This window comes from Dendrobates tinctorius, unplaced genomic scaffold (genome assembly GCF_039654945.1).
Source record: "Dendrobates tinctorius isolate UK_male_01 unplaced genomic scaffold, ASM3965494v1 ptg000040l, whole genome shotgun sequence".
Classification (NCBI taxonomy): domain Eukaryota; kingdom Metazoa; phylum Chordata; class Amphibia; order Anura; family Dendrobatidae; genus Dendrobates; species Dendrobates tinctorius.
In genome coordinates, this window is record NW_027361708.1 from 3468898 (window position 1) to 3496501 (window position 27604).

At 43.9% G+C, this 27604-nt stretch overlaps 1 protein-coding gene across 2 annotated transcripts in view; it reads left to right on the forward strand.

Moving 5' to 3' along the window:
* Positions 1-27604, forward strand: part of LOC141088646 (pulmonary surfactant-associated protein D-like) — a 263348-nt gene that overhangs the window by 143009 nt on the left and 92735 nt on the right. Inside the window, exon 1 of one of the 2 annotated variants that reach the window (XM_073574788.1) lies at positions 19279-19333. The exons of the other annotated variant lie outside the window; for it this stretch is intronic. Coding sequence (XP_073430889.1) covers positions 19313-19333 — 21 coding nt within the window. The 5' untranslated portion in view covers positions 19279-19312. Of the gene's footprint in view, positions 1-19278; positions 19334-27604 lie in introns of those variants that run through there. 2 annotated transcript variants of the gene reach the window in all.

A 27604-nucleotide genomic window follows, 5' to 3' on the forward strand; every position in this document is an offset into this window, starting at 1 on the left:
ATTTAGAGACTGCGTCATCACTGCGCCCCACTGACACCGTTTCTTCAGGGCCTGTTGCGCCCCACCTGCACAGTTTCTTCAGGGCCTGTTGCGCCCCACCATCATCGTTTCTTCAGGGCCTGTTGTGCCCCACCGGCATCGTTTCTTCAGGGCCTGTTGGGCCCCACCATTATTGTTTCTTCAGGGTCTGTTGCTCCCCACCGGCATCGTTTCTTCAGGGCCTGTTGCGCCCCCACCGGCATCGTTTCTTCAAGCGCCTGTCGAGCCCAGTTTCATCCCGGAGTATCGAGGCGTCAAGGCAGCCGCATCAGCGACCTCTACGCGGCCACGCCTGTGATCCTGACAGACCCCTGGAAGGATAAGTGTACTATAGGAGATAAGGACCCCCAGTTTGGTCATACGTGGCCTATAGCACCCGGGCCAACCGGGTTAGTCGCATTTACCACAAGAAAGTGTTGTTAGGTTTGTTGAGTCCCTGCGTGGACTGGTGTTTTGTTCATACTTTTTGTTTGCTCAATATAGCCCCAGCGGCTACAGTTTATAAAAGTTATTTTCACAAACCACACCCAGTCTCGTGTCCCGTCACTGCATCCTGCGAACCTGCTAGAACCCTACACCATTATACAGTATGGAACAGTATATGAGCCCATTATACTGTATGCATCATCATGTGGAGCCATTATACAGTATGGAGTAGTATATGGGGCCATTATACTATATGCATCATCATGTGGAGCCATTATACTGTATGGAGCAGTATATGGGGCCATTATACTGTATGCATCATCATGTGGGGCCATTTTACTGTATGCAGCATCATGTGGACCCATTATACAGTATGTAGCATCATGTGGAGCCATTATCCAGTATGGAGCAGTATATGGGGCCGCTATATTGTATGCAGTATCATGTGGAGCCATTATACAGTATGGAGCATCATATGTTGCCATTATACAGTATGGAGCATTATGTGTGGCCATTATACAGTATGGAGCATTATATGTGGCCATTATAGAGTATGGAGCATCATGTGGACCCATTATACAGTATGTAGCATCATGTGGAGCCATTATACAGTATGGAGCATCATATGTTGCCATTATACAGTATGGAGCATTATGTGTGGCCATTATACAGTATGGAGCATTATGTGTGGCCATTATACAGTATGGAGCATCATATGTGGCCATTATAGAGTATGGAGCATCATGTGGGGCCATTATACAGTATGGAGCATCATGTGGGGCCATTATACAGTATGGAGCATCATATGTGGCCATTATACAGTATGGAGCATCATATGTGGCCATTATACAGTATTGAGCATCATATGTGGCAATTTTACTTTTGAATAAAAATCCTTTCTCAAGAACAGACATCCACTGCAGTCGTTGGCTAGGATCTTAGGCTTGGAGTGCAGGGCTTACAAGCTTTTTGCTATAGCGCGCTAATGTAGGAGTTGCTTTCTAATCTAAAACCTCAGTATTCCGGTTATATTGCCGTGTTGGCTCTTCGTGATTAAATAAGTGGGTTTTAGATTGCAGTTTGGGCACTCGGTCTCTAAAATGTTCGCCATGACTGGTATAGTACATCAGTACACACATTAGTGTATGACTGCAATGTAATAAATTGTGTTAGACTTCAGACGACTCATGTCTGTAGTCACAGTATATCATATACTAGACTTAGACAAAGTGCAGCCTAAGAGTATTTTTCCACAGGCCGGAATCCTTCAGGATTTGCTGCGTACAGCCGCAGCGTCTAATCCGCAGCGTCCAGATGTTACAGCATAGTGGAAGGGATTTTATGAAATCCCGTCTCCACTATGCGTGCACAGTCGCATCTGGCGGCCCTGCATAAGCAGACATGCATCGTGTCTTTATAGACCACAGCATGTATATTTTGCGGAGACGCTCTGCTGCATCCAAAGCGCAGGGATTCCGTCCCATGGAAACATACTTAAGGGCTGAAAATGGTGGTCCACGGGCTACACTTCTATGCCTTCCCAGGTCTGCATCCCTCAGGATGTAGACAGCGGTGAATACATTGGTGGAGCATTCAATATAAATACTTGGCACTCAGGAAGTTGCAGTGAAAGAAAGCAAATTATGTTTGGCAATCCTTATTATTATTGATACTTTGGTCCTACATATGGGCTTTCATCAGAACCGAGTGCCTTTTAAGATAAGGATGTTTAGACCGCATGTAGCAGCGCGTTATAATGCAACGCTTGTCACTAGCTAATGTTGCAATACCACGCGCTGCTACACATGGTATAAAAATCCTTCTCTCAAGACACAGTCAGTTCTGATGAAAGCCTGTATGTAGGACCAAAAGTCAACAATAATAAGGATGTCCAAATGAAATTTGCTTTCTTTCACTGCAAATTCCTGAGTGCCAAGTTTTTGTATTACATTATCTATGGGTTGAAACCCTACTTGGGCACCTCATCTCACAACAAAGAGTGCCGTATATCTTTTCAACACAATACATTGATGGAGGGCAGAGCCAACGCTACTTCTTCCACCAATCAATGTGTGCAATAGACAGTAAACGTGATGATGTCACTTCAAAGCGTCTGCTGTGCAAAGACTCTAAGGGAACGGAAGCAAGATGAGTGTATTTATTTTTTTATGTGTATAAGATGTTCGCCTATATATAGGAGGCTATGTGAGGGCTCATACTGTATATAAGGACATACTGTACATAGAGAGGCTATGTGAGGGCTCATGCTGAGTATAGGGGAATCCCACTCTATATAAGGGGCTATGTAGCTGTTCGTACTGTACATAGAGAAGTTATGTGAAGGCTCATACTGTGTCTAGGGGGCTATGTCAGGACTCATACTGAATATAATTGACTTTGGGGGCTCATATTGTGTATAGGGGGCCATACTGTATATAAGAGGCTATGTGACGACTCATACTGTAGATAGAGAGGTTATGTGGAGGTTCATTTTGCATATGCGGGCTGTGTGTGGACTCATATTGTATATAGGGGAGATGTCAGCATACTTAAAGGGATCCTGTCACCAGGTTTTTCCCATATAACTTATGACCACCACCTTTCAGCCCCATGTGACAGTGTTATGGAATGCTGTATATATGATGCCCTTTAATAAAATAGGTTTTATTATACTGAAATACTGGGCAGTGCGGTCTGATGGGCGCCGCTGGTCTTGATCCAGTGCCTCCTCTCTTCTTGCGATGAGGTTCTTCTTCCCTGCTTCGTTTGGATGACATGTCCTATGTCATCCATTCGGTTCTCAACATCGCACTTCTGCACAGTTAGCAGGTACACTTCTATGTGCCTTATCGAGGGCAAAGCACAGTACTGCAATGCGCATGCGCCTATGCTCTTTGGCCTTTCCTCGCACATGTGCAGAACAGCACTTTGCTCTTCCCTCGGCAGGGTAGATAGTGCCCCTGCCGCCTGCACAGAAGCACGATGGGGAACACTGTATGGATGATGCAGGACATGTCATCCACATGAAGCAGAGCCCCCACATGACGTTTAATATTATATGATATCATTATTTTATTTTAATATGAATTGTAATTAATATGTTAATAATAATATTGAGCATAATTCATTTCAGCCTTTTGGTTTGGCCTCCATGAAAGTTGTGGTGTGTCAAGTGGCCCATATGAAAAATGATTCACACATACTATGTGCAGAGATATAAGATGGTATGTACAGGATAATACGTGACTAATGTAATGTCTGATGTCTGTCTATCACATACCAGTCATGTATTGTCCTGTACAGTGTACTTTATGTAATATACCGTGTGCATAGACATCTAATGTATACAGGTTAAAGTGTGAATAGTATAATATATGATGTCAGTACTCATAGTACAATATACAAGTAACATATTATCCAGTACAAACCATCTGTTGCCTGTAATCCTCCCATTAACTTTTTTCCCCTAATTCTGTGTAGATGTTAGAGAAGTGTCAGTGTGTTAATCTACTCCCCTAGCGGCATCTTCTCCGGTATCCAGCACCGCTCTGCTTCTCCTCTCAGTGACGTCTTCACTCTTCAGACTCTGGCTCACCCTATGCTTTATGTGACCTGGACGTCTCTTCTCAATGTTAGCCTATGGATCCTCATTGTGAGCCTCACTCTCACACTCCATAGACTTATATTGTATAATAGTGGGATTATATATCCAAAATATCAGTTACAATTAGCAATGGATAAAATATAACTTTTAATAAAATTCTCATTAAAATAATTTGACAAACATCACCCTAGTGAATAACTCAAAAACAGCAAAAACCACAAGACCATGAAGACACAAAACAGAAAAATACTCGCAGGTTTTTTCCTGCCTCAATACGAGTATAAGGCCTCTTGGTATTATAGTATCTTTTAACATTTGGTTAGCTGAAATCACAGAAAAAAATGTATGCTTTAGCTGTGGTTGAACAATACCTTATTTCAGTTACCAACAAACATATGTACTTGTTTACATCAAGAAGTGAATGTACCCTTTCTGACAATTAGAATAATAATGGTGTACCAAGTAAGCATATATTCATATGCTAAAAAATGCCTTCATAAACACCACTATATGTGACAAGGGAATATAAGAGATAGCATGAGGCCAATATATAAATGCACACAATGCAGCTTGAATCAAGGCAGAGATAAAGGTAAAGTAATATAAAAGAGTCATATTAGGAGAACCATGCTACCTCACTAAGCATTCCAAATGATGAAAAGCAATTCATGGATAGTAGCGCCGCATTATCATACACTTTTGTGGCTTTTAAATTGTAAGATTTAAAGGCCTCATACCCATTGGCGATTAAAAAAACGGTCCGATTACTGGACTGGAAAAAAGGGTGGAGTGTTATGCCAGTGTTTTGCGATTTCTGTGCGTTTTTTTTTCCATCCGTTTTCCATCCGTTTTTCTTCCTTTTTTTTCCCAGTCACTCTTTTTCTACAGTCATTTACAGGACCTTTACAGTGATCTATACCACAGAATGGTGATGTATCCGTTAAAATCGGATGGAAAACGGATGGTCCGTTTTTTTAATTGCACCCATTGACTTCTATTGGCCAAAATCGCTGCAAATCGCAGCATGCTGCGATTTTTTCTCAGACCGATTTTGGCTGAGAAAAAAATTGCAAGTGAGAAGTCACCCATTGACTAACATGGGTCAGAGTGCAATCCGATTAAAAATCGGATTGCAATCGTCCGATTTAATCGCCAATGGGTATGAGGCCTAATTGTCAGAAAGGGTACATTCACTTCTTGATGTAAACAAGAATATACATGTTTGTTGGTAACTGAAATAAGGTATTGTTCAACCACAGCTAAAGTATACATTTTTTTCTGTGATTTCAGCTAATCAAACGTTAAAAGATACTATAATACCAAGAGGCCTTATACTCGTATTTATGTTTTGTGTCTTCATGGTCTTGTGGTTTTTGCTGTTTTTGAGTTATTCACTAGGGTGATGTTTGTCAAATTATTTTAATGAGAGTTTTATTAAAAGTTATATTTTATCCATTGCTAATTGAGACTTGTATTGTAAAATCCACTTAGACTATGTGCACACGTAGATTTTGGTCCTGCAGATTTTTCCACGTGGATTTGTAAAAATCCACAGGTAAATTTCAGGTCAAAAGGCCTGCGGTTTAGCCCTGCGGTTTATCACCTCTACAATGGAGGAGATGGTAAACCGCAGCGGAATCCACAGAAAGAATTGACATGTCAATTCTTTCTGACGATTAGAAACCGCAGGAAAACCGCGCGGAAATTTTCGCAGCATGTGCACAGCGGTTTCCCTTTTACATAGAGTAAAATGGCACTGTACAACGCAGCAGATTCTGCTGCGGACCCGCAGGGCCAGAAACGCTGCGGATCCGCAGCAAAATCCGCAACGTGTGCACATAGCCTTATGGGTCACATAGAATTCAGCGTGACCTGGAGAGTTTGAATAGCCGTCAGGTGACTTAGAAGAGAAGCGAAGCAAACGCTAGACACAGGAGAAGGCGGCTATTAGTGAGTATATCACCACACTGACGCTGCAATAAGTGGGTATATTAACACACTGACACTACACTAAACTAAAATTTACACAGGTTTGGAGAAATTAGTTAATGCCGGCTTCTTCAGCTGGACTGTTTTGTCTGTTTCACAATGGAGGTGAGTAGATATGAATCAATTCTATGAGGACATCATGTAATTTCCAAGCCACATGCTTTTATTTTTTCCAACACTGATTTCTGGACTCTTGAAAAATTTCTGCAGTCAGTCTGTGTGTTAGGCCGGGGTCACACTAACCGACGCAAAATACGGTCAGTAGTTTACAAGCGTAATACGGATGAATGACCCCTAAATTTTGCTCTGTATGTCATCCGTAACCAAGGTGTGGTCGCATATTTTGCCCATGTCAGCATCCGTATGGAATCCGTATTGCGAGATTTTCTCGCAGGCTTGCAAAATGGACATTTAACGGTTTTGAGGCCTGCTAACTATTTAAATCATTAGCCTGCACCCTATTTATTGCCTCAGGAACAGGTGGCTGCCTCCATTCTGTCCATTTGTGACCTTGCCTTCACTAGGTGTGTTGGTGTTGTATGTGCAACATGGCAGACAGTCTGAGTTTCAACACAACTGAGCCGGTTCTCTTCAACTGGCTTTTGTCACGTCGCTTTGGTCAACCATACCCAGTGATAGTGGATCTGCGGAGGAGGAGACGCATGTGGGTACATCCACTTTTGAGGCAACGACTCACAAGAGGTCATTTTCACCGCCTCTATTCTTCTCTGCGGGAGCATCCTGCAAAATTCTACCAATACTGTCGCATGAGCCTTGCAACATTTGATCGACTCTTGGAGACAGTGCGCCCTGGGATAACCTTTCAGGACACAAGGATGCGCAAAGCCATATCTGCAGAGCAGCGACTTCTACTCACAATACGGTATGAACTACACAACCACATTCTCTATGTTCATGATGTGTTGGCCAAAGTATGTATTTATTGCTTCTTGGACTAATTTTAATGCCCTCATCTTATTCCAGATATATTGAACATTACAGACCAGAATGTTATGTGTAATATGTACTGATTATCACTTAGTCATTGTGCGACCAAATATGTGTGTGTTAGTAGATGTGAAATCCTAACAAGTTTGGTATGTATGTACCTGTTTTTTTGTTAATTTGTGCATTCTAAAATGTTCCTTTTCTGTTGTTCTTCAGCTTCCTGTCCACTGGCCTGTCTTATGCCGCCCTCCACCATGAGTTTCTGATTGGAAGATCTACCATTTCTGGCATAGTCAGGTCGACATGTAGTGAAATATGGTCAAGACTACATCAACTCGTCATGCCCGAGCCCAGGATGGAAGACTGGTTGAGGATATCAAGGGACTTTGAGGAGGAATGCCAGTTTCCTAATTGTATTGGGGCCCTTGATGGCAAACATATCCGGGTGCGTAAGCCGCCGAACTCTGGCTCCCAATTCTTCAATTATAAACAATACTTTTCTGTTGTATTGTTGGCTCTGGTCGACCCTCAATACAAGTTCATAATTGTTGACATTGGGGCCTATGGAAGGACGGGAGACTCTAGAGTCTTCAATACTTCCATTATGGCTCGGCGGCTACGCACCAACCAGTTGGATCTACAACCACGCCAGCTACCAGGCTCCACTCAAGAATCTGTCCCTTATGTCCTTGTGACAGATGAGTCATTTCAGTTAACACGCAATCTCATGAGGCCATATCCCCGGCGCAACCTTGACCACCGGCGCAGAATTTTTAACTTGCGCCTATCACGTGCTCGGCGACTAGTGGAGTGTTCCTTTGGCATTCTTTGTGCAAAATGGCGGGTACTCCAGTCTGCCATTCAACTGAGTGAACAAAATGTTAATGAAGTAGTGAAAGCCTGTGTGGTTCTTCATAACTTCACCAGGATACATGATTGTTTCTCCTCTGCTGGTGTTGTGCGTGGGTTGGACAATGTGCGTAGGGCGAGACCACCTATCAACCCTCAACGTAGACCTCTCTCTGGCCTCAAAGTGCGTGATATTTTCACAAATTACTTTGTCACCTGAGGGGGAAACTTCTTGGCAAGAGCATGCTGTGTCTATGTTATAATATTTTTGTTTCTGTGTCTAAATATATATATTTTTTCCCCTTCTGATTCTATGACTGTTGAATTGCACTGATAAGCGTATGTTAGTATGCTGACACGGTTTTTTAGAATTGAGACAGAGACGTAAAATGTAGTAGATAAATGTTTACTTTTGCCTTTTTTTTTTTTAAAGCAAAACATATTCTTGCCATATCAGAAATGTGGCAATAGGCCAAATTGGCCTTTTTGCAGATGTGAACATTGTGTGACAATAAAATTTTCACACATAGAAAACAACAAAAATAACATTAGGCAATAACAAAATGGAAATATTATAAATTTTGGTACGTTGGGGGAGGAGAAGGCGGAAGACCAGCCTGTGTTTGCAGCTGGCTACTTTGCCCAACTTGCCCATCGCCCTGTGTGGGTGCATACTGTTGCCCATGATGTAGGTAGTGTACTGCCTCCTGGGATTGGGCTTGGTACTGGCCAGAGTGATAATGAACAGGGGCATCTTGTTGCGTCGGGTATGCCCGTGTCTCATACCCACCAATATAGCCATGTCGTCCCCAACCAGGTTGGGACCAGCCTCCAACACTGGGTGGGAAAAAGTGGCTATATTGGTGAGGTTGGCTAGAGGCAGACATATGTGGCTGCTGTTGTAAAGGTTGGGTAGGGGGAGGAAGGGGGTGAGGTGTAGGCCCACGTATTTGAGGATCCTCAGAGCCTGCTTGAGCAAGCATGTGTGTGGGTGGTCTAAGGCACATTAGATTTCTGGGTGAAAGCTGCCAACTCTCCAGATATTCAAATAACTCATATGGGGTATTTGGGTGTGTGCTTGCATCAAGCAGGATCTGAAAACATCCTCGAATACAGAGCCTCACCTCATGGGAAAGGGCACGAAGATAAAGGGCCAGGCTGCGTGAGTATGCCTCCTCGCCATCATCATTATTCACTGTAGACAGATAGTTGAGGACCCCTGTGTCCACATTGGTACGGGTATCTTGGGAAGAGATATGGCGCCTTCTTCTTCCTCGCCGGGATGGTCCAGCAGGCTGTGGGGAGCCCCGGATCTGGGCAGTTGGGCTGCTGCTCATGTTGCCCTGCTCCTCCGGTATGGCTGATGGTGCAGCAGCAGACGGTCCAGGTTGTGGATGTGGTCCTGGTGGTGGGGTTTGTGGCGCAGGCACTGGGTTTTCCTGAGAGGATTCTTCACCCATGCTTCTTGTAGGGGGAGAAGATGGGCTAGCCACCTCATCCCCTACAGGATCAATGATGGGCTCTGTATCTGAGCCAGTTCCTCTCTCCGTAAGGTTGGACTGAGTTCTGTTATGAAATAGAACAGAGCCAAAAATAAATCAATATTTTTTGCCCTGTAAAATATCTGTGTAATGTGGTGTGAGGTATCTACTTAAGGTCTCAGAGCCAGAATAGGGGCGAGGAAGGAGAGGCGGTCATAATAAATATATTTTCTCTTTGTGTGGCCCACATCACCACTCCTGGACTGCTGCTGACGTTCCCACCTGTATTGGTTGCGGATGCTGCGCCAGCGTCTCATCACATCTTCCACTGCAATGTGACAGGAAATATTCTGAATTTCACATATTTGATAGGGCAAATTTGCTACCAGTAGCCTAGGCATGTGGCCTTCTGGGGTGTGCTTTCTACCCAGGGAGGCATATCTAATTGGGCCATCCAGGCCAGATACACAGGGTCACAATAGTTCATGTATCAAGTAACTACACTTAATAACTTGGTTGGCTAGGAGAAGGAGGATCTTGTGGCCTGTGCCAAATGATGGCAGTGTAAAACCATGGGTCACATCAAAATCTACCCTCCTCATGAGGAAAAAAGTACAAGCACAGGAAGGGGGGGCTGATTCTATATGCATTTTTTGATGTGAGGTATTTTTAAACAGTTTTGTGTTGTACTTACTCAGTTGCTGCTGCTCCTCACGTGGCCGATCACCAAAATCATGGAACATCTGGCGACATATGCGCCTCCATGACGCCTCCTTTCTTGCCCAGTTGGCATAATGGGCATCATGCTGGTCCCAGAGTTCTGGCCGCTCCTGCACTAACACAATCAACATCTCCACATTCAGAAAATATGGCGTCATGACGCTGATGTACTCCATGGAGGCGTACTTCCTGGATGTCTGGAGCGCTTTTTGAGCTCATTTGCATGTCTAAGCTTCCTGATGATGGATTGGCCCATTTCCTGTCACCAGCCAAAAGACCTGCGTATTTCTCTCAAGTCACATGTGTGGTCCGTGTGTAATCCATATTTTTTGCGCACCCATAGACTTGCTTTGGCGTACTACGGGCGTAGTATGCTGATAATCGCAGCATGCTGCGATTGGCACGGTCCGTAGAATACGGACGAGAATTATACGGCTGTTGGAATCATTTGTCCATGTGTAATGCGTGCTCACACTCACACTCGTCCATATTCCTCTCTAGTGTGACCCCGGCCTTACGGCAGGTTACCGAATCGTGATAGAGCGCTGTGCACACACTGTCACGATTCCTCCGTATTCCCAGTGTAGTGATGGCAAGTATGAGTTTGCATAGCTATGGTCACGTGCACTGCCATCTAGAGTCTCAGACACCTCTCTGAGCAGCTCACTGATAGAAATGGATGAGAATTTAGTCGGCATTTGACCACAAATATCCCATCATTACTTCGGCTTTATCTTTTTACAGCCTTGTAACCTCTACTCCCTTTATGAATCAGCCACAGGTAAACACAGTAACGATGGGCCACTGGTAATGGACCACTGCTGTGTGCTTGCCCCCCAGGCCAAAATTTGCCAGCCAGCCCCTGTGGAGGACTGTAAACACACCTGCCATGAATTTTAACCCTAGAGGCGGCAAAATCTCTCTCTCTTCTCCCTCTCCCTCTGCCTCCCTCTCTCTCTCTCCCACTCCCACTCCCACTCCAGCTACGCTCCCGCTACGCTACGCTCCGCTTCTCTCATTGGCTGAAAAAAGTCAAGTGCAAGCATTCTGCGAAACCCGACTTTGGCGCTTGGGTCGCCGACCGCATGGCCAACTTCACACTGTGGTCGGGTTTCGTTTCATGAAACCCGACTTTGGCGAAAGTCGGCTACTTTTGAATCTGACCGACCTGTTACGCTCAACTCTACTAGTCACTTAAATCTCATTATGTTGCTGCATATAAAATGCTAGACATCTATGGGCATAATGATCTCCTGAACTTACATATGTTACATGTACTGGTCTGGTCTATCACAGCCACCCCGACAGCACCGTTTCGCCTCACAGGCTTCTTCAATCAGGGGCATGTGTGTTCTATGGAATGCACGGTTTTAAATACCTCTGTACACAGCTGACCACAATGTCGGCGTTACAGGCTTCCTACTGCGCATGTGCCGGTCCGCACACTTCCTCCATGTGAAGCGACTTCCTGCTCATCGTGCTTGGAACGTGAGCGTAAACACTACACGTTGCTATGGAGAGCAAGGCAGGAAATCACGAGGTTGTCATGACCAGCGCATGCGCTACAGCCCAGCATCGAGATCGCTATAAGCAGCCACTATATATAAACGGAAAAACCTGTACATACATATTGGTCTATGAAAAATTACAATAATACAAAAACAACATATCCACATATAATGTTAAATATATGAATAATTACAATAACAAAAATAAAATGGTAAAGTGATTTACGTGCACCATAAAGACTATATACTACAATATCAAAAATGTCATATATAATGTATACATATATACAGTATATATGCATATATATACAGTACAATTACATGCCTGTACTTACATAATGCAACTGCAATATAACCTTACAGCTTAATGTGAAAAATTCCTCCTAATTAAAATAAGTGCAGTAATCAATTAATTTTTACATACAAAAAGTGTTAACAATAGTCCCATGTGTACAGATTATTTATAGACCTTATAGATAAGGTTATATTGCAGTTGCATTATGTAAGTATAGGCATGTAATTGTACTGTATATATATGTATACATTATGTATGACATTTTTGATATTGTAGTATATAGTCTTTATGGTGCACGTAAATCACTTTACCATTTTGTTTTTGTTATTGTAATTATTCATATATTTAACATTATATGTGGATATGTTGTTTTTGTATTATTGTAATTTTTTATAGGCCAATATGTATGTACAGGTTTTTCCGCTTATATATAGTGGCTGCTATAGCGATGTCGATGCTGGGCTGTAGCGCATGCGCTGGTCATGACAACCTCGTGATTTCCTGCCTTGCTCTCCATAGTAACGTGTAGTGTTTACACTCACGTTCCAAGCGCGATGAGCAGGAAGTCACTTCACATGGAGGAAGTCTGCGGACCGGCACATGCGCAGTAGGAAGCCTATGACGCCGACATTGCGGTAAGCTGTGTACAGGGGTATTTAAAACCGTGCATTCCATAGAACACACATGCCCCTGATTGAAGAAGCCTGTGAGGCGAAACGGTGCTGTCGGGGTGGCTGTGATAGACCAGACCAGTACCTGTAACATATGTAAGTTCAGGAGATCATTATGCCCATAGATGATTAGCGTTTTATATGCAGCAACATAATGAGATTTAAGTGGTTAACAGCTTTTCATGCAGCAAGTGAATGAACATTCCTAATGAAACTAAATCACCTTTTTGTTCTCTCAGTTGTGACTTGGTAGGTGCACTGAATATAGGACTGTGCTTTTTCTATACGGTGGATAGCATTTATTTGCAGCAGGCAAGTATTGGCACTTTTTTATGCACTTTTCCTGCATATTTTGCACACAAAATTAATTTTATTGCATTAAGCACTTTATTTTTCTGAGGTATAGGTGACTGGAATTTATATGAAATAAGTGAATGCTCATTCTGAGTGGCATCATACACCATTTTCTCAACAGTGGATTTTTGTGCATTTAATAAAAGGCTGTGCTTTTTTCTATAGGGTGGCTAGCATTTTATATGCAGCAGACAATTATTGGCATCTCCTTGCATGTAGCACTTTTTTCATTGTGAATTTTGCACATAATCTGTCTATTACATCAAGCATTTTATTATAATTTTTGCTATCTATCAAACAATAAGTTTTTGATTACAACACCTACTCACTCTTCGGTGTCCAGCCGTCCTGTACCCCAGACCTCCGTTACTCACTGCTGTCCTCCCAGGGCCTCCCCCTTCTCCAAGTCACTGTCTCTTTCTCTCTTGTCTTTCCTGAGCTTCTCCTTCCTCTGTCCTCTCCTGAGCTCTTCCCGCTTCTCTCTTCCTCCTGGGTGTCTGCCCTTCCCCTGGGACTCTCCTTCCTTAATTCTCCTCTTTCTGGAAATTCCCTTCTCAGTCTCGTAACTCTGCCCACCATGACTATGCGGTTTCTCTAGCCTAAGGCTCGCTGTTGAGTCCTTTTCCCACTCTGTCTCCATCTTGTGGCTGTGGCCAAAACCTGATACTACACCATCTTTCACTAATTCTAGCTGTTGCCCCACACAATATACATACAAGTCAGAACAAAGTATTGTGTACATCATCTTCTTACATTTCCCTCTTTATCAGACAGGTCCATAGATCAGTCCACCCCCTACATACCCCCTTCCTTTGACCATTGTCGTCCCCGACCATTCTGCATCCTTCGTTTTCCTTTCCCACTTTCTTTTGCCCATGTGGCCGGTTACCTAAGCAGATCCCGGAGCCCTCTAGCTTGACACAGGGTGCTGGGCAGAGCCGGGAGTAATTAAACTCCAAATAGCTGATGGCTATTCTCCGGTGCAATTTTCGTTCATTGGGGTAGGATCACCCAGACTCCTTAACGGGTGCTCTCCCCCACTGTTCTCACTTTCCAGAATTACGTTCTACTCCAGGGCGGGATGACCAAGGCTCTGGTCTACCAGGTCACCACCTTCCCTTTCCTTCCGTTCCAGATATTTTTCCACCTAGGACCTGACTTGTGGACTGCTGTCTGTTTTAGATCACAAACTTTCTTACCCCTTCATTTTATAATTAGTCATGGCAAGGATTTTTTCATTTCTTTGCATTTCGGACCTCCTTCTTGAACATTTTTCAGCATAACAATTTAACCAAATTCCTGGTAACATTTGAATTATTCCTATCAAATACGCTCATTACCTCCACTTTTAAACATTTATTTTAGCCATTATTATTAATTAACTCTTTCCCTCTTTACAGTACTATTCAGCATATCTACTAATTTTCCTTGTCATAATAATAACCCCCCAAATCTGTATATAGACAATATCTACTTATTACGAGAACATTTGTAAGTACAAGAGCGCCCCCTTCCTTTGTGAGCAGTACCCCCAACATATCTCTTCTGCATCAGGAGTAGGGTTTCTTACCCCGAGGAGATGCAGAACAGTTCCCATGCTGCGCAACAGCGCACAGCAGTCCCGGTAGTCCGTGAACATCAACGGTGCTCCGGGCCATCTCCTGACGGCTGTACTACTTTGCCAGCAGGAGGGCACCCCACCGCTGTGGGGCCCCCAGGATGCCTGGAAGTCCCTGGGCCACGAGTGTCCCTAGTGCCCAAGACCCAGGAGTCCACCTCCCCCTCATGGGGTTCCATATTCTTTGGGGTACACAATCACGGCTACCGCATAGTTGTCGCGGGGGCAGTGCTCTTTATAGAAGGACACCCAGTCCCCCATCTGCAGTGCCCTCCCATACTTTATGGAGGATGCATTAAGGTAGACCTTGTGGCCAGTCTCTGCCTCCTTAATGAATCCATAACCCCGCTCAGGGTTAGTATATATGAGCCGCCCGTGGCTCCGGGGAACAGACATGGCAGTTTCCCCCTTCTCATGGAGGGCCACCCAGATCTCCTGCTCCTTGTTCTTTTTCTGGGCAATGATATCGGCAAACCAGACAGACGGCCCCGTTTAGGCCACAGGCCTGCTCCATGCCGGTGACGCGGGACGGGGAGAAGCCAGGTGAGGGGACCGGGGATCGATGGCGTAGACGTCAGTCGGCTCAGCATAGGCCGCGGATTCGTAAGGCGCTGATATCGGTGAGTGACCAGGTGCCGGGCGGGGAGGCTGAGTCTCAAGCGCATGGTCCTTAGGCCTTGCACCCCCTTGGGCTGGTAGAATGGGGCTGGGCAGCTGGGAATCGATATCGGGGACTTTGGGCCTAGCGTCTGGATGGGGTGGGGAGGCGGGGGCTGCCTGCAGTGCCGCCAGCCAGGGCGGGGAATCGCTCACCTTCCCCTGCACCACGGGCTCCTCCCAGCTGCTCCGCAGCTCCTCCGGGGACTCGGACACCCAAGCGACCGGAGTTTCCACGATGCCGCCGGCCTCCTCCCACTGGACAGCCCTACTGGACTGTTTGGGCTCAATGGCCCTCCTAACTCAAAATGCAGGAAATTTTCTGCCTTACTCACAGTTGGCACTTCCTAATTTAACTAGTTGTTATGCTAAGCTCCTATCCTACAATGCCCCCCTCTAGTGGCTAACCCTATAGCTTTCCCTATTTACACAACATATACAGTACAGACCAAAAGTTTGGACACACTTTCTCATTCAAAGAGTTTCCTTTATTTTCATGACTTTGAAAATTGTAGATTCACTCTGAAGGCATCAAAACTATGATCTAACACATGTGGAATTATATAATTAACCAAAAAATTTTAAACAACTGAAAATATGTCTTATATTCTAGGTTCTTCAAAGTAGCCACCTTTTGCTTTGATTACTGCTTTGCACACTCTGATACCTTCAGAGTGAATCTACAATTTTCATAGTCATGAAAATAAAGAAAACTCCTTGAATGAGAAGGCGTGTCCAAACTTTTGGTCTGTACTGTATATACATAGCAGCATCAGGTACAATACAATATATTTAATCACAAATAAAGTCCTTAATATTTTTAAACCCCTAATTCAGTGGGGTATATCCCCTCAAAATACAATATTAATCACAAAAATGGGTTCCTATAGAATAGGCAACACTCAAGGGATACTGGTAAAAAGAATATTTTTATTGAAATAAATTAAAAACAAGTAAAAAGAAGTGGTACTGAAAATACAAAAATCAGGGATATCATGCCATAGAGTGCTAACAGTGCAAAAAAAAGCTGTAATGAACAGAAAGTTCACAAGCTGAAGAAATGATTAAATCCGCTACAACAATAGCACAATTCATATATAGTGCACAAAGAACCAATGGAGCCAACACTGCAGATGTGGGGTTATGCAAACAAATTCCCGTATCCTGGAATAAAGTGCTTAAGTACTCATTATGTAAACCTTAAAAATAAATATAGCTATAAAGCTTATCATGAATAATGTGCTCATAGACGGGATAAACTAGTCCCTATTTAAAGTACATGGCGGTATAAACATTCTTATAACATATTAGAAAGGCTAAAAGTCATTACCAGTATGATGCACGTGGAAATCCTGGCGTCCCTGCTGCCCCAATACAATACAATATATGTATACAGATTAAAACATTCACAGTTATCATAGTTAACCGGGACATGTATGGGGCACAGGTCAGTCTCTGTAACCTCTTAATCGTAACTAAGGGTGTGCAGGCAGCTGAAACAAGTCGATGTCGCATATCATGTAAGCTGTACTGATGACCTTGTTTTATCCTCTATCAATCACTTAAGTGAATAAAATCTGGTCACACTTCGTCGAGCTGGATTTGAATTTTTTCTTGTCATTGCCACAGGCTCAGACCCTGTGTTTTCAGAGTTCTAATAATGATAATGAACCTGTAAAGCCTATAGTAATGTTCCAGTTAATGTTTTTTTTTGGAAGGGGTGGACATTTTAATTTTTGCCTTAGGCAGCGGTGAAGCTAGAATCTGCCCTGCAAATGCTGTGATACACATACACACTCACTGATACACAGGCTATGGTACATACACACACACATACAGAAACTCTATGCTACATACAGTGGGGAAAAAAAGTATTTAGTCAGTCAGCAATAGTGCAAGTTCCACCACTTAAAAAGATGAGAGGCGTCTATAATTTACATCATAGGTAGACCTCAACTATGGGAGACAAACTGAGAAAAAAAAATCCAGAAAATCACATTGTCTGTTTTTTTTCTTCATTTTATTTGCATATTATGGTGGAAAATAAGTATTTGGTCAGAAACAAAATTTCATCTCAATACTTTGTGATATATCCTTTGTTGGCAATGACAGAGGTCAAACGTTTTCTGTAAGTCTTCACAAGGTTGCCACACACTGTTGTTGGTATGTTGGCCCATTCCTCCATGCAGATCTCCTCTAGAGCAGTGATGTTTTTGGCTTTTCGCTTGGCAACACGGACTTTCAACTCCCTCCAAAGGTTTTCTATAGGGTTGAGATCTGGAGACAGGCTAGGCCACTCCAGGACCTTGAAATGCTTCTTACGAAGTCACTCCTTCAATGCCCTGGCGGTGTGATTTGGATCATTGTCATGTTGAAAGACCCAGCCACGTTTCATCTTCAATGCCCTTGCTGATGGAAGGAGGTTTGCACTCAAAATCTCACGATACATGGCCCCATTCATTCTTTCATGTACCCGGATTAGTCATCCTGGCCCCTTTGCAGAGAAACAGCCCCAAAGCATGATGTTTCCACCACCATGCTTTACAGTAGGTATGGTGTTTGATGGATGCAACTCAGTATTCTTTTTCCTCCAAACACGACAAGTTGTGTTTCTACCAAACAGTTCCAGTTTGGTTTCATCAGACCATAGGACATTCTCCCAAAACTCCTCTAGATCATCCAAATGTTCTCTAGCAAAGTTCAGACGGGCCCGGACATGTACAGGCTTAAGCAGTGGGACACGTCTGGCACTGCAGGATCTGAGTCCATGGTGGCGTAGTGTGTTACTTATGGTAGGCCTTGTTACATTGGTCCCAGCTCTCTGCAGTTCATTCACTAGGTCCCCCCGCGTGGTTTTGGGATTTTTGCTCACCGTTCTTGTGATCATTCTGACCCCACGGGGTGGGATTTTGCGTATAGTACCAGATCGAGGGAGATTATCAGTGGTCTTGTATGTCTTCCATTTTCTAATTATTGCTCCCACAGTTGATTTCTTCACTCCAAGCTGGTTGGCTATTGCAGATTCAGTCTTCCCAGCCTGGTGCAGGGCTACAATTTTGTTTCTGGTGTCCTTTGACAGCTCTTTGGTCTTCACCATAGTGGAGTTTGGAGTCAGACTGTTAGAGGGTGTGCACAGGTGTCTTTTTATACTGATAACAAGTTTAAACAGGTGCCATTACTACAGGTAATGAGTGGAGGAAAGAGGAGACTCTTAAAGAAGAAGTTACAGGTCTGTGAGAGCCAGAAATCTTGATTGCTTGTTTCTGACCAAATACTTATTTTCCACCATAATATGCAAATAAAATGAAAAAAAACCAGACAATGTGATTTTCTGGATTTTTTTTTCTCAGTTTGTCTCCCATAGTTGAGGTCTACCTATGATGTAAATTACAGACGCCTCTCATCTTTTTAAGTGTTGGAACTTGCACTATTGCTGACTGACTAAATACTTTTTTTCCCCACTGTATGCAGAAAAAGTCTAAAGGACTTGGTAGAGGCTAGAATAAAGTTGCTGTGCTTAACAGGCTGGAATATTGACTTGAGATAGAATAACTACTTCTGGCAACTCCAATTCTAATCTCAATTTAGGAAACAACTATTCCTCTTCAATTCATACACACTGATGCAGTGAAAGACATTTAGTAATGTGACTATGATGTTGCCAGAAGTCTTGCTAACTTCAGGATTTGAACTGATAATGCATGGCTGACAATATTAGTGCAGATTCTGGTTTGTAAAACAGTTGGTTCATAGATTGAGCAGTCCACTAAATCTGCAGCTGTGTAGGGTAATAAAGGGGACTTTTTTTTGCTGATTGGCCCAGGGTAATTGTCAAATCTGCCCACCCCACCCCATTAATGTCAGCCCTGCTGCAGATGTTGCTCATATAATGTTTTTTCTGATAACCAAATAAAAGGAAGTAATATCATAGGTTTTCTAACTTGAATAGTCATTGTATCTACATAGTATCACGTTGTTCTAAAAAATACAATGTTAAATGGTTTGTTTGTTTTCATTGTTTATCTGATTTTCATTATCCACGTTTCAATATACGGTAATTTCTGTCAAATAAGGAAATGAGCAAACAAGGAAATATTTCTCTATCACGGTATATATAGAGCTGTGCTGTAGGTTTTTTACACCACATTGGCTGATGTTCTCCTGCTCTGAAGTGGTATGTATCATATATTTAATTGAGCTTATATTATAATGACTGACAGATCAAGGGAATAACATTGATTATTCTGTGACAATATCACTTTCCCAGGGGTTACATATACTAGGCAGTAAGTGATCTTTCAGCTCTTGAAGTTAATCTGTTGTAGGGGACAATAGGCAAACATTACCAACTCTGACAATAGAGAACACATATGGCCTGAAAGCTGAGTGAGAGGCTCTCTAAAGGAACCTCATGCACAATAGATAACTGTCGGCCAGACGGTAATTAGACTAATCGTTTGGCCATCAACTGTGTCTCCAAAATCCTGACTACAAGAGAGCAGCAGCTTATGTCTCTGACATTGAAAAGCTTGGCAGTCTTAAATTGGACTTATCGAATCCTTGTATTCTCAAAATACTGTATCTGTCGGAGAGTCAGTAAACCCACATACACATTAAACTGTTGTCTGAGTTTACCAATATCAGTGGGTTTGGTCCACTGTAGTTTAAAGTATCAAAATACCTTAGAAGAGTTTTCCAATCAACAAAAGTTGATTTTAATCAATAAATCTTGGAATAATAATAATTTCCACAATTGATTGCGTTTAAAATTAATGTTCCTGTGCTGAGATAATCTTATATATGTGCCCCTTCTGTGTACTGTGTAATGGCTGTGTCTGACTGTACAGGAATATGGTCTGATCATACCACATATGCTGGTCAAGGAGGAAGGAAAAAGAGTATGCAGACATTATAGCATGCGGTCACAGCTGATTTTTTTCTGTCAGATAAAGTATTCCCTGCCTGTTTTTATACAATGTTTTACTTCAAAGAAATAATTGATTGTGATCCCATGCTTATTGAATGTATTGGAGGACACTCACTTGGCAGCAAGTTTGAGGCACACAGGAACGTTTTCTCACTTAAACAGTCCATGTAGTTTATTTAAACTTAGCAGAAACCACTGAAGGCCATGTTAACGTACTGTCACACTTAGCGATGCACCAGCGATCCCGACCAGCGATTTGACATGGTCAGGATTGCTGGTGCATCGCTAAGTGGTCGCTAGTGAGCTGCCACACAGGCAGATCTCACCAGCGACATAGCAGCGGTTGGGGGTCACTACTTACTGTACCTGTCAGACGAGGCGATCCTGAGGTCCTCCCGCCCGCGTCCACGCGTCGCTCATCGGCGCCACAGGAAGCCCAGCAGGAAGCTGACGACGAGAAACAGTCCAGGACGTTCTCGTGCGATCAGTGATATTCAGCGGGGGAGCCGGTCGGAGGTAAGTATCACATGTAGCGATATTGCTAGCAATATCGCTGCTACGTCACAAAAAACAGTGACGTTATAGCGATATTGCTAGTGATATCGCTTAGTGTGACAGGCCCTTAAGGCTGGTTTCACATTGGCATCTGTGCGCGCAGCGTTTTATCTGCATAGAGCTGCATGCGACATGCATACATATATTTAACATGGTGTACACAGAGACCTGCGCTTGCATGCTTTTGCATACGCATGCATTGTTTCGCGGTGTGCGGTGCATGTTGCATTTCTTGTGGCATCAAAAATCAGTTAAATATGCGCAACCATGCGCATGTGGATGAGTGCGTAAAAAACGCATTAGTGTTTATGGGAACGCATGCGTTATTCAAAATACTTCTAGAAATCCCATGAGACACGCCCATTTTTGTCTGATGTCATATCAAACGCATGCGCATAAACAACGCAAATGCATGCAAAAACGCATACAAACGCATGGACACTCAGCTTTTTTTGCTGTCATGCGTAAGATGAGGCGGATAAAAAACACTCAGTATGTACGCATTTTTGCATGCATTTGCGCATGCGGCTGATACACTACGGACTCAAACGCAAATGTGAACCTAGCCTTACACATCACAGACCTCACATTGACATAGTCCATAGCACTTTATAGTATACAGCTTTAAATCACAGTCCCTAAACATGCCGGACTTCTTTGTCCAGTTACCATTGCAACCGCACGCTGAACAGTACATTAACATCCACAGAACATAACAATCACCAACAGTCTGTTCTAATGGCAGATACTTGTATGCCCTTACTATAACCCCCTTGTCTGGAGTTAACTTAAAGGAGCTCCTGCTCCACATGCTGACTTATTGTCAGTCCTGGCTTCCAGGGAAGCTGCCTTACTGAGATCACTGTCTCATGAGATGCATTGGGACAAGGGCATTCCCGACAGTCCAAACCCTCAGAAGGTCGGTAGCTTCCCCAACGCAGTGTTGGACAAGGGCATTCCCGACAGTCCAAACCCTCAGAAGGTCGGTAGCTTCCCCAACGCAGTGTTGTCACAGACTCTGCAAGTACATGGTCTCACCTTGTGCTATACAGGAATCCAGTCCACTCACAGGACCTTTCAACACAGACCATCCAGGTCCACGGCCTCACCATGTGCTATTCAGGAATCTGGTTCACTCTCAGGACCTTCCAACACACAGGCCTGTCCTCCTGTTGGACCTTACAACCTAGAACATGTGACCCAAACCACGGTCACATTATATAGCAGTAACCACCCCCATAGGTAGGAAGTGTGTGTGGTTAGTCAGTCCCGTCCAGCTCTCCGACTAACCCTGTAAGCCCCTTTTATAAGCTAAAACAAGGCTCATAGAACTACTAGTCCCAGAGCAAAATCTCTGGCTTACAAGGCAGAGGATCTCCTCCCCTGCGACAAATACCGGCCATTTACAATAATGCCGGTCACTGTCTCACAATACTCTTTTTCTTCCTCCTCTGCCCAAGAGCTGTAGTATGAGTAGACCTTGTTCCTTGCACGGTCAGACATAGCCATTAGACAGTACACAGCAGGGACACATTTATAAGAATATTTCAACACAGGGAAATTTTATTTAAACATATCCAAATCTGGAATCTATTAACATTCCAAAATCTATTGATTAAAATAAAATTTTGTTCATTCGAAAACCCCTTTAATCCCTTTCTGACATCAGATGCAATGATCCGTCCATGTGACCTGGGCCAATTTGACCATGGAATGAATTTACAGAATGGGCATAACAAAAATTGGAACAGGACCCTCAGTTTACACAGAACATTATGTTCAGTGACGTGGCAATGTTTTTTGGGTGGGCAATTTTTATGGACTTAAATAAAATGGGAATGGTGACAGTTTTCTTGTGTAGGGTGTCTTGTATTGAAATTTGCTGCAATGACCCGGGTACTGGATTCGCCAGACCTCAGCATAATTTGTATCCGCTCCTCACGCGTTAACCTTTGCGACATGTCAATGGCTGTAAACAAAGAGAAACTTGTAAATAACTCATGAAAGAATAAAGTTACGTTAAAACTAAGCACACCTTTGTTTTTCATGGGAAATTCTCAATAAGTTTGATGTGTCACACGACCCTCTTCCCATTTTAAAAAATAAAATTGGATCCAAAATGGCCAACTTCAAAATGGCCACCATGGTCACCACCCATCTTGAAAAGTTTTCCCCCTCCCATATACTAATGTGCCACAAACAGGAAGTTGATATCACCAATAGAGTTGAGCGATACCGTCCGATACTTCAAAGTATCGTATCGGATGGTATCGGCCGATCTTTAAAAAAAGTATCGGTATCGCCGATTCCGATACCGGAAGTCCCATTCAAGTCTATGGGACTTCCGGTATCGGAATAAGAAAAACCCTTTCCTGCCCTTGTACAGCCTCTCTGGGGTCTGTACGGGCCTTTCGGGGGGCTGTGCCGGCCTGCCAGGGGGTCTGTGCAGGCTCCGGTGGTCTGTGCCGGCCTGCCGGGGGGCTGTGCCGGCCTGCCGGGGGGCTGTGCAGGCTCCGGTGGGCTGTGCCGGCCTGCCAGGGGGCTGTGCCGGCCTGCCGGGGGGCTGTGCAGGCTCCGGGGGGCTGTGCCGGCCTGCCGGGGGGCTGTGCCGGCCTGCCGGGGGGCTGTGCAGGCTCCGGTGGGCTGTGCCGGCCTGCCAGGGGGCTGTGCCGGCCTGCCGGGGGGCTGTGCAGGCTCCGGGGGGCTGTGCCGGCCTGCCGGGGGGCTGTGCCGGCCTGCCGGGGGGCTGTGCAGGCTCCGGGGGGCTGTGCCGGCCTGCCGGGGGGCTGTGCCGGCCTGCCGGGGGGCTGTGAAGGCTCCGGGGGGCTGTGCCGGCCTGCCGGGGGGCTGTGCCGGCCTGCCGGTGGTCTGTGCAGGCTTCGGGGGTCTGTGCAGGCATCGTCCGATGGGACTACAAGTCCCATCGGGCGATGCCTGCTACCATGACAGTGATTGACACATTAGCCAATGATGGGACAGTAGTAGTCCCATCATCCGGCTAATGTGTTAAATGTAAAAAAAAAAAAAAATTACATGCTACATACATACAACATGCATACTACATACATGCTACATTCATACTACATAAATACTACATGCAACATACATACTACATATATACTACATACATACTACATATATACTACATGCATGCTACATACATACTGCATGCTACATACATACAACATGCTACATACATACCACATATATACTACATACATACTACATGCATGCTACATGCATGCTACATGCTACATACATAACACATATATACTACATGCATGCTACATACATACTACATGCTACATACATACCACATACATACTACATGCATGCTACATACTACATGCATGCTACATACATACTACATGCTACATACTACATATATACTACATGCATGCTACATACATACTACATGATACATACTACATATATACTACATGCATGCTACATACATACTACATGCTACATACATACTACATATATACTACATGCATGCTACATACATACTACATACATACTACATGCTACATACATACTACATACATACTACATGCATGCTACATACATACTACATGCTACATACATACTACATATATACTACATGCTACATACATACTACATATATACTACATGCATGCTACATACATACTACATACATACTACATACATACTACATGCTACATACATACTACATACATACTACATGCATGCTACATACATACTGCATGCTACATACATACCACATATATACTACATACATACTACATACAATACATTCATACAATACATACATAGACATACAGTACATATAACATAGAGTAACATACTTACCAATACTTGTCACATTGTTCCCCGAAGCCATTGTCTTTTCCGGAATAAATATTAACATAACAAACCACAAAAATACTCACCCACGATCCGAAGCAGTCCACGAGTGTGTCCCACGACGATCTTGGGTAGAGAACTGCAGCATCAGCTGATGCTGCCGTTCTCTACGGGCTGCAGGAATCCAATGACGGAAGGTAGGTATCCTTCCGCACTGTATTCCTCCGCCACTTAAAAAAAAAAAAAGTCCCTAGTCTCACTTTATGCCATTGCTGTGTGGGAATTTCCCACGCAGCAATGGCATAAAGTGAGACTAGGACTTTTTTTTTTTTAAGTGGCGGAGGAATACAGTGCGGAAGGATACCTACCTTCCGTCATTGGATTCCTGCAGCCCGTAGAGAACGGCAGCATCATCTGATGCTGCCGTTCTCTACCCAAGATCGTCGTGGGACACACTCGTGGACTGCTTCGGATCGTGGGTGAGTATTTTTGTGGTTTGTTATGTTAATATTTATTCCGGAAAAGACAATGGCTTCGGGGAACAATGTGACAAGTATTGGTAAGTATGTTACTCTATGTTATATGTACTGTATGTCTATGTATGTATTGTATGAATGTATTGTATGTATGTAGTATATATGTGGTATGTATGTAGCATGTAGTATGTATGTAGTATATATGTAGTATGTATGTAGCATGTAGTATGTATGTAGTATGTATGTAGTATGTATGTGGTATGTATGTAGCATGTAGTATGTATGTAGCATGTAGTATGTATGTAGCATGCATGTAGTATGTATGTAGCATGCATGTAGTATGTATGTAGTATGTAGCATGTATGTAGTATGTATGTGGTATGTATGTAGCATGTAGTATGTATGTAGCATGCATGTAGTATATATGTAGTATGCATGTAGTATGTATGTAGCATGTATGTAGCATGCATGTAGTATGTATGTAGTATATATGTAGTATGTATGTAGCATGTAGCATGCATGTAGTATGTATGTAGCATTTTTTTTTTTTTTTTTTTTTTTTTTTTTAACATTTAACACATTAGCCGGATGATGGGACTACTACTGTCCCATCATTGGCTAATGTGTCAATCACTGTCATGGTAGCAGGCATCGTCCGATGGGACTTGTAGTCCCATCGGACGATGCTTGCACAGACCCCCGGACATCAGCACAGCCCCCCGGCAGGCCGGCACAGCCCCCCGGCAGGCCGGTACAGACCCCCACAGGGTGCACAGCCCCCCGGCAGGCCGGCACAGCCCCCCGGCAGGCCGGCACAGCCCCCCGGCAGGCCGGTACAGACCCCCACAGGGTGCACAGACCACCGGCAGGCCGGCACAGCCCCCCGGCAGGCCGGTACAGACCCCGGGCAGTCCACACAGCCCCCCGGCAGGCCGGCACAGCCCCCCGGCAGGCCGGCAGAGACCCCCGGAAGGCCCGAAATGACGGCGCATCATGATGCGCACACACCGCGCATCATGATGACGTCAGTCTGTCAATCAACTTTGAACTTCCGATTCCGATGCCGAATTCCGATATTGAAAAAATATCGGAAGTCGGTATCGGAATTCCGATACAGCAAGTATCGGCCGATACCCGATACTTGCGGTATCGGAATGCTCAACACTAATCACCAACCATTCCCATTTTATTAAGGTGTATCCATATACATGGACCACCCTGTAGATAAATTCCTTGGGGATCTAGTTTCCAAAATGGTGTCACTTGTGGTGGGTTTCCACCGTTTAGGCACATCAGTGGCTTTCCAAACGTTACATGGCGTCCGGTCTCAGTTCCAGCCAATTTTGCATTGTAAAGTCACACAGCGCTCCTTCACTTCTGAGCTCTGCCATGCGCCCAAACAGTGGTTTACCTGCACATATAGGGTATCAGCATACTCAGGACAAATTGCACAATAACTTTTATGATCCAATTTCTCCTGTTTCCCTTGGTAAAATAGAAAAATTTGGATCTGAATTAAATTTTTTGTGAAAAAAGTTAAATGTTCATTTTTTTTTTAAATAATCCAAAAAGTCCTGTGAAGCACCAGAAGGGTTAATTAACTTCTTGAATGTGGTTTTGAGCACCTTGAGGGGTGCAGTTTTTAGAATGGTGTTACCATTGGTTATTTTCTATCATATAGACCCCTCAAAGTGACTTTAAATGTGATGTGGTCCCTAAAAAAAATATGGTGTTATAAAAATGAGAAATCGCTGTTTAACTTTTAAACCTTATAACTTCCTAACAAAAAATAATTGGTTCCAAAATGTGCTGATGTAAGGTACACGTGTGGGAAATGTAAGTATTTTGTGTGACATATCTCTGTGATTTAAGGGCACGAAAATTCAAAGTTGGAAAATTGCTAAATTTTCAAAATTTTTGCCAAATATTAGGGAGGAGCGAGCATAATCGTGGGTATTCGGTACTCGGCGAGTAGTGAAGTAGTCGTGGTACTCGGAACATAGCGAGTATTTCACTATTCGCCTCGAACAACATGGATCTCCCGCCCAGCATTTGCCAATCACTGTAATGCCGCAGCCTTCTTGGTTGTGGGCAGCATTATTATGATTGGCTGGCCGACCAGCGTCATAGCCTACGAGTCATCATAGCCTGACTCTATCTAAGCCCTGCCGCCGACATTTTCTGCACATTGCATGCAGAACACAGCTAGTGTAGGGAGAGTGTGAGCAGCTGCTAGGGAGAGTTGTGTTTGTTTCTGCAAATCATCCAGAAATCCTCTGTAAAACCCAAAAGCTCTTTTTTTTGAGAGCTGAAAGTATAAGGTCAGGGACTGATCAGTGACAGTTTTCCCAGCTATTTTGGGGGTCTCATTTACCCCTGCAGGGCAGTTTTTTGTGCTCTTGCGGTGCTGTGTTCCCAGCGAATAGGTCGCACGCACGGTACTGCACAACTGACACGCAGCCAGCACCGCTGTCTTGTGTGGTGACTGGGGTGCGTAATCTCGCCTTAAACCTCAGGGCAATTTTTAGTGGCAGCACCGCTGTCTTGTGTGGTGACTTGGGTGTGTAATCTCGCCTTAAACCTCAGGGCAATTTTTTAGTGGCAGCACTGCTGTCTTGTGTGGTGACTGGGGTGCGTAATCTCGCCTTAAACCTCAGGG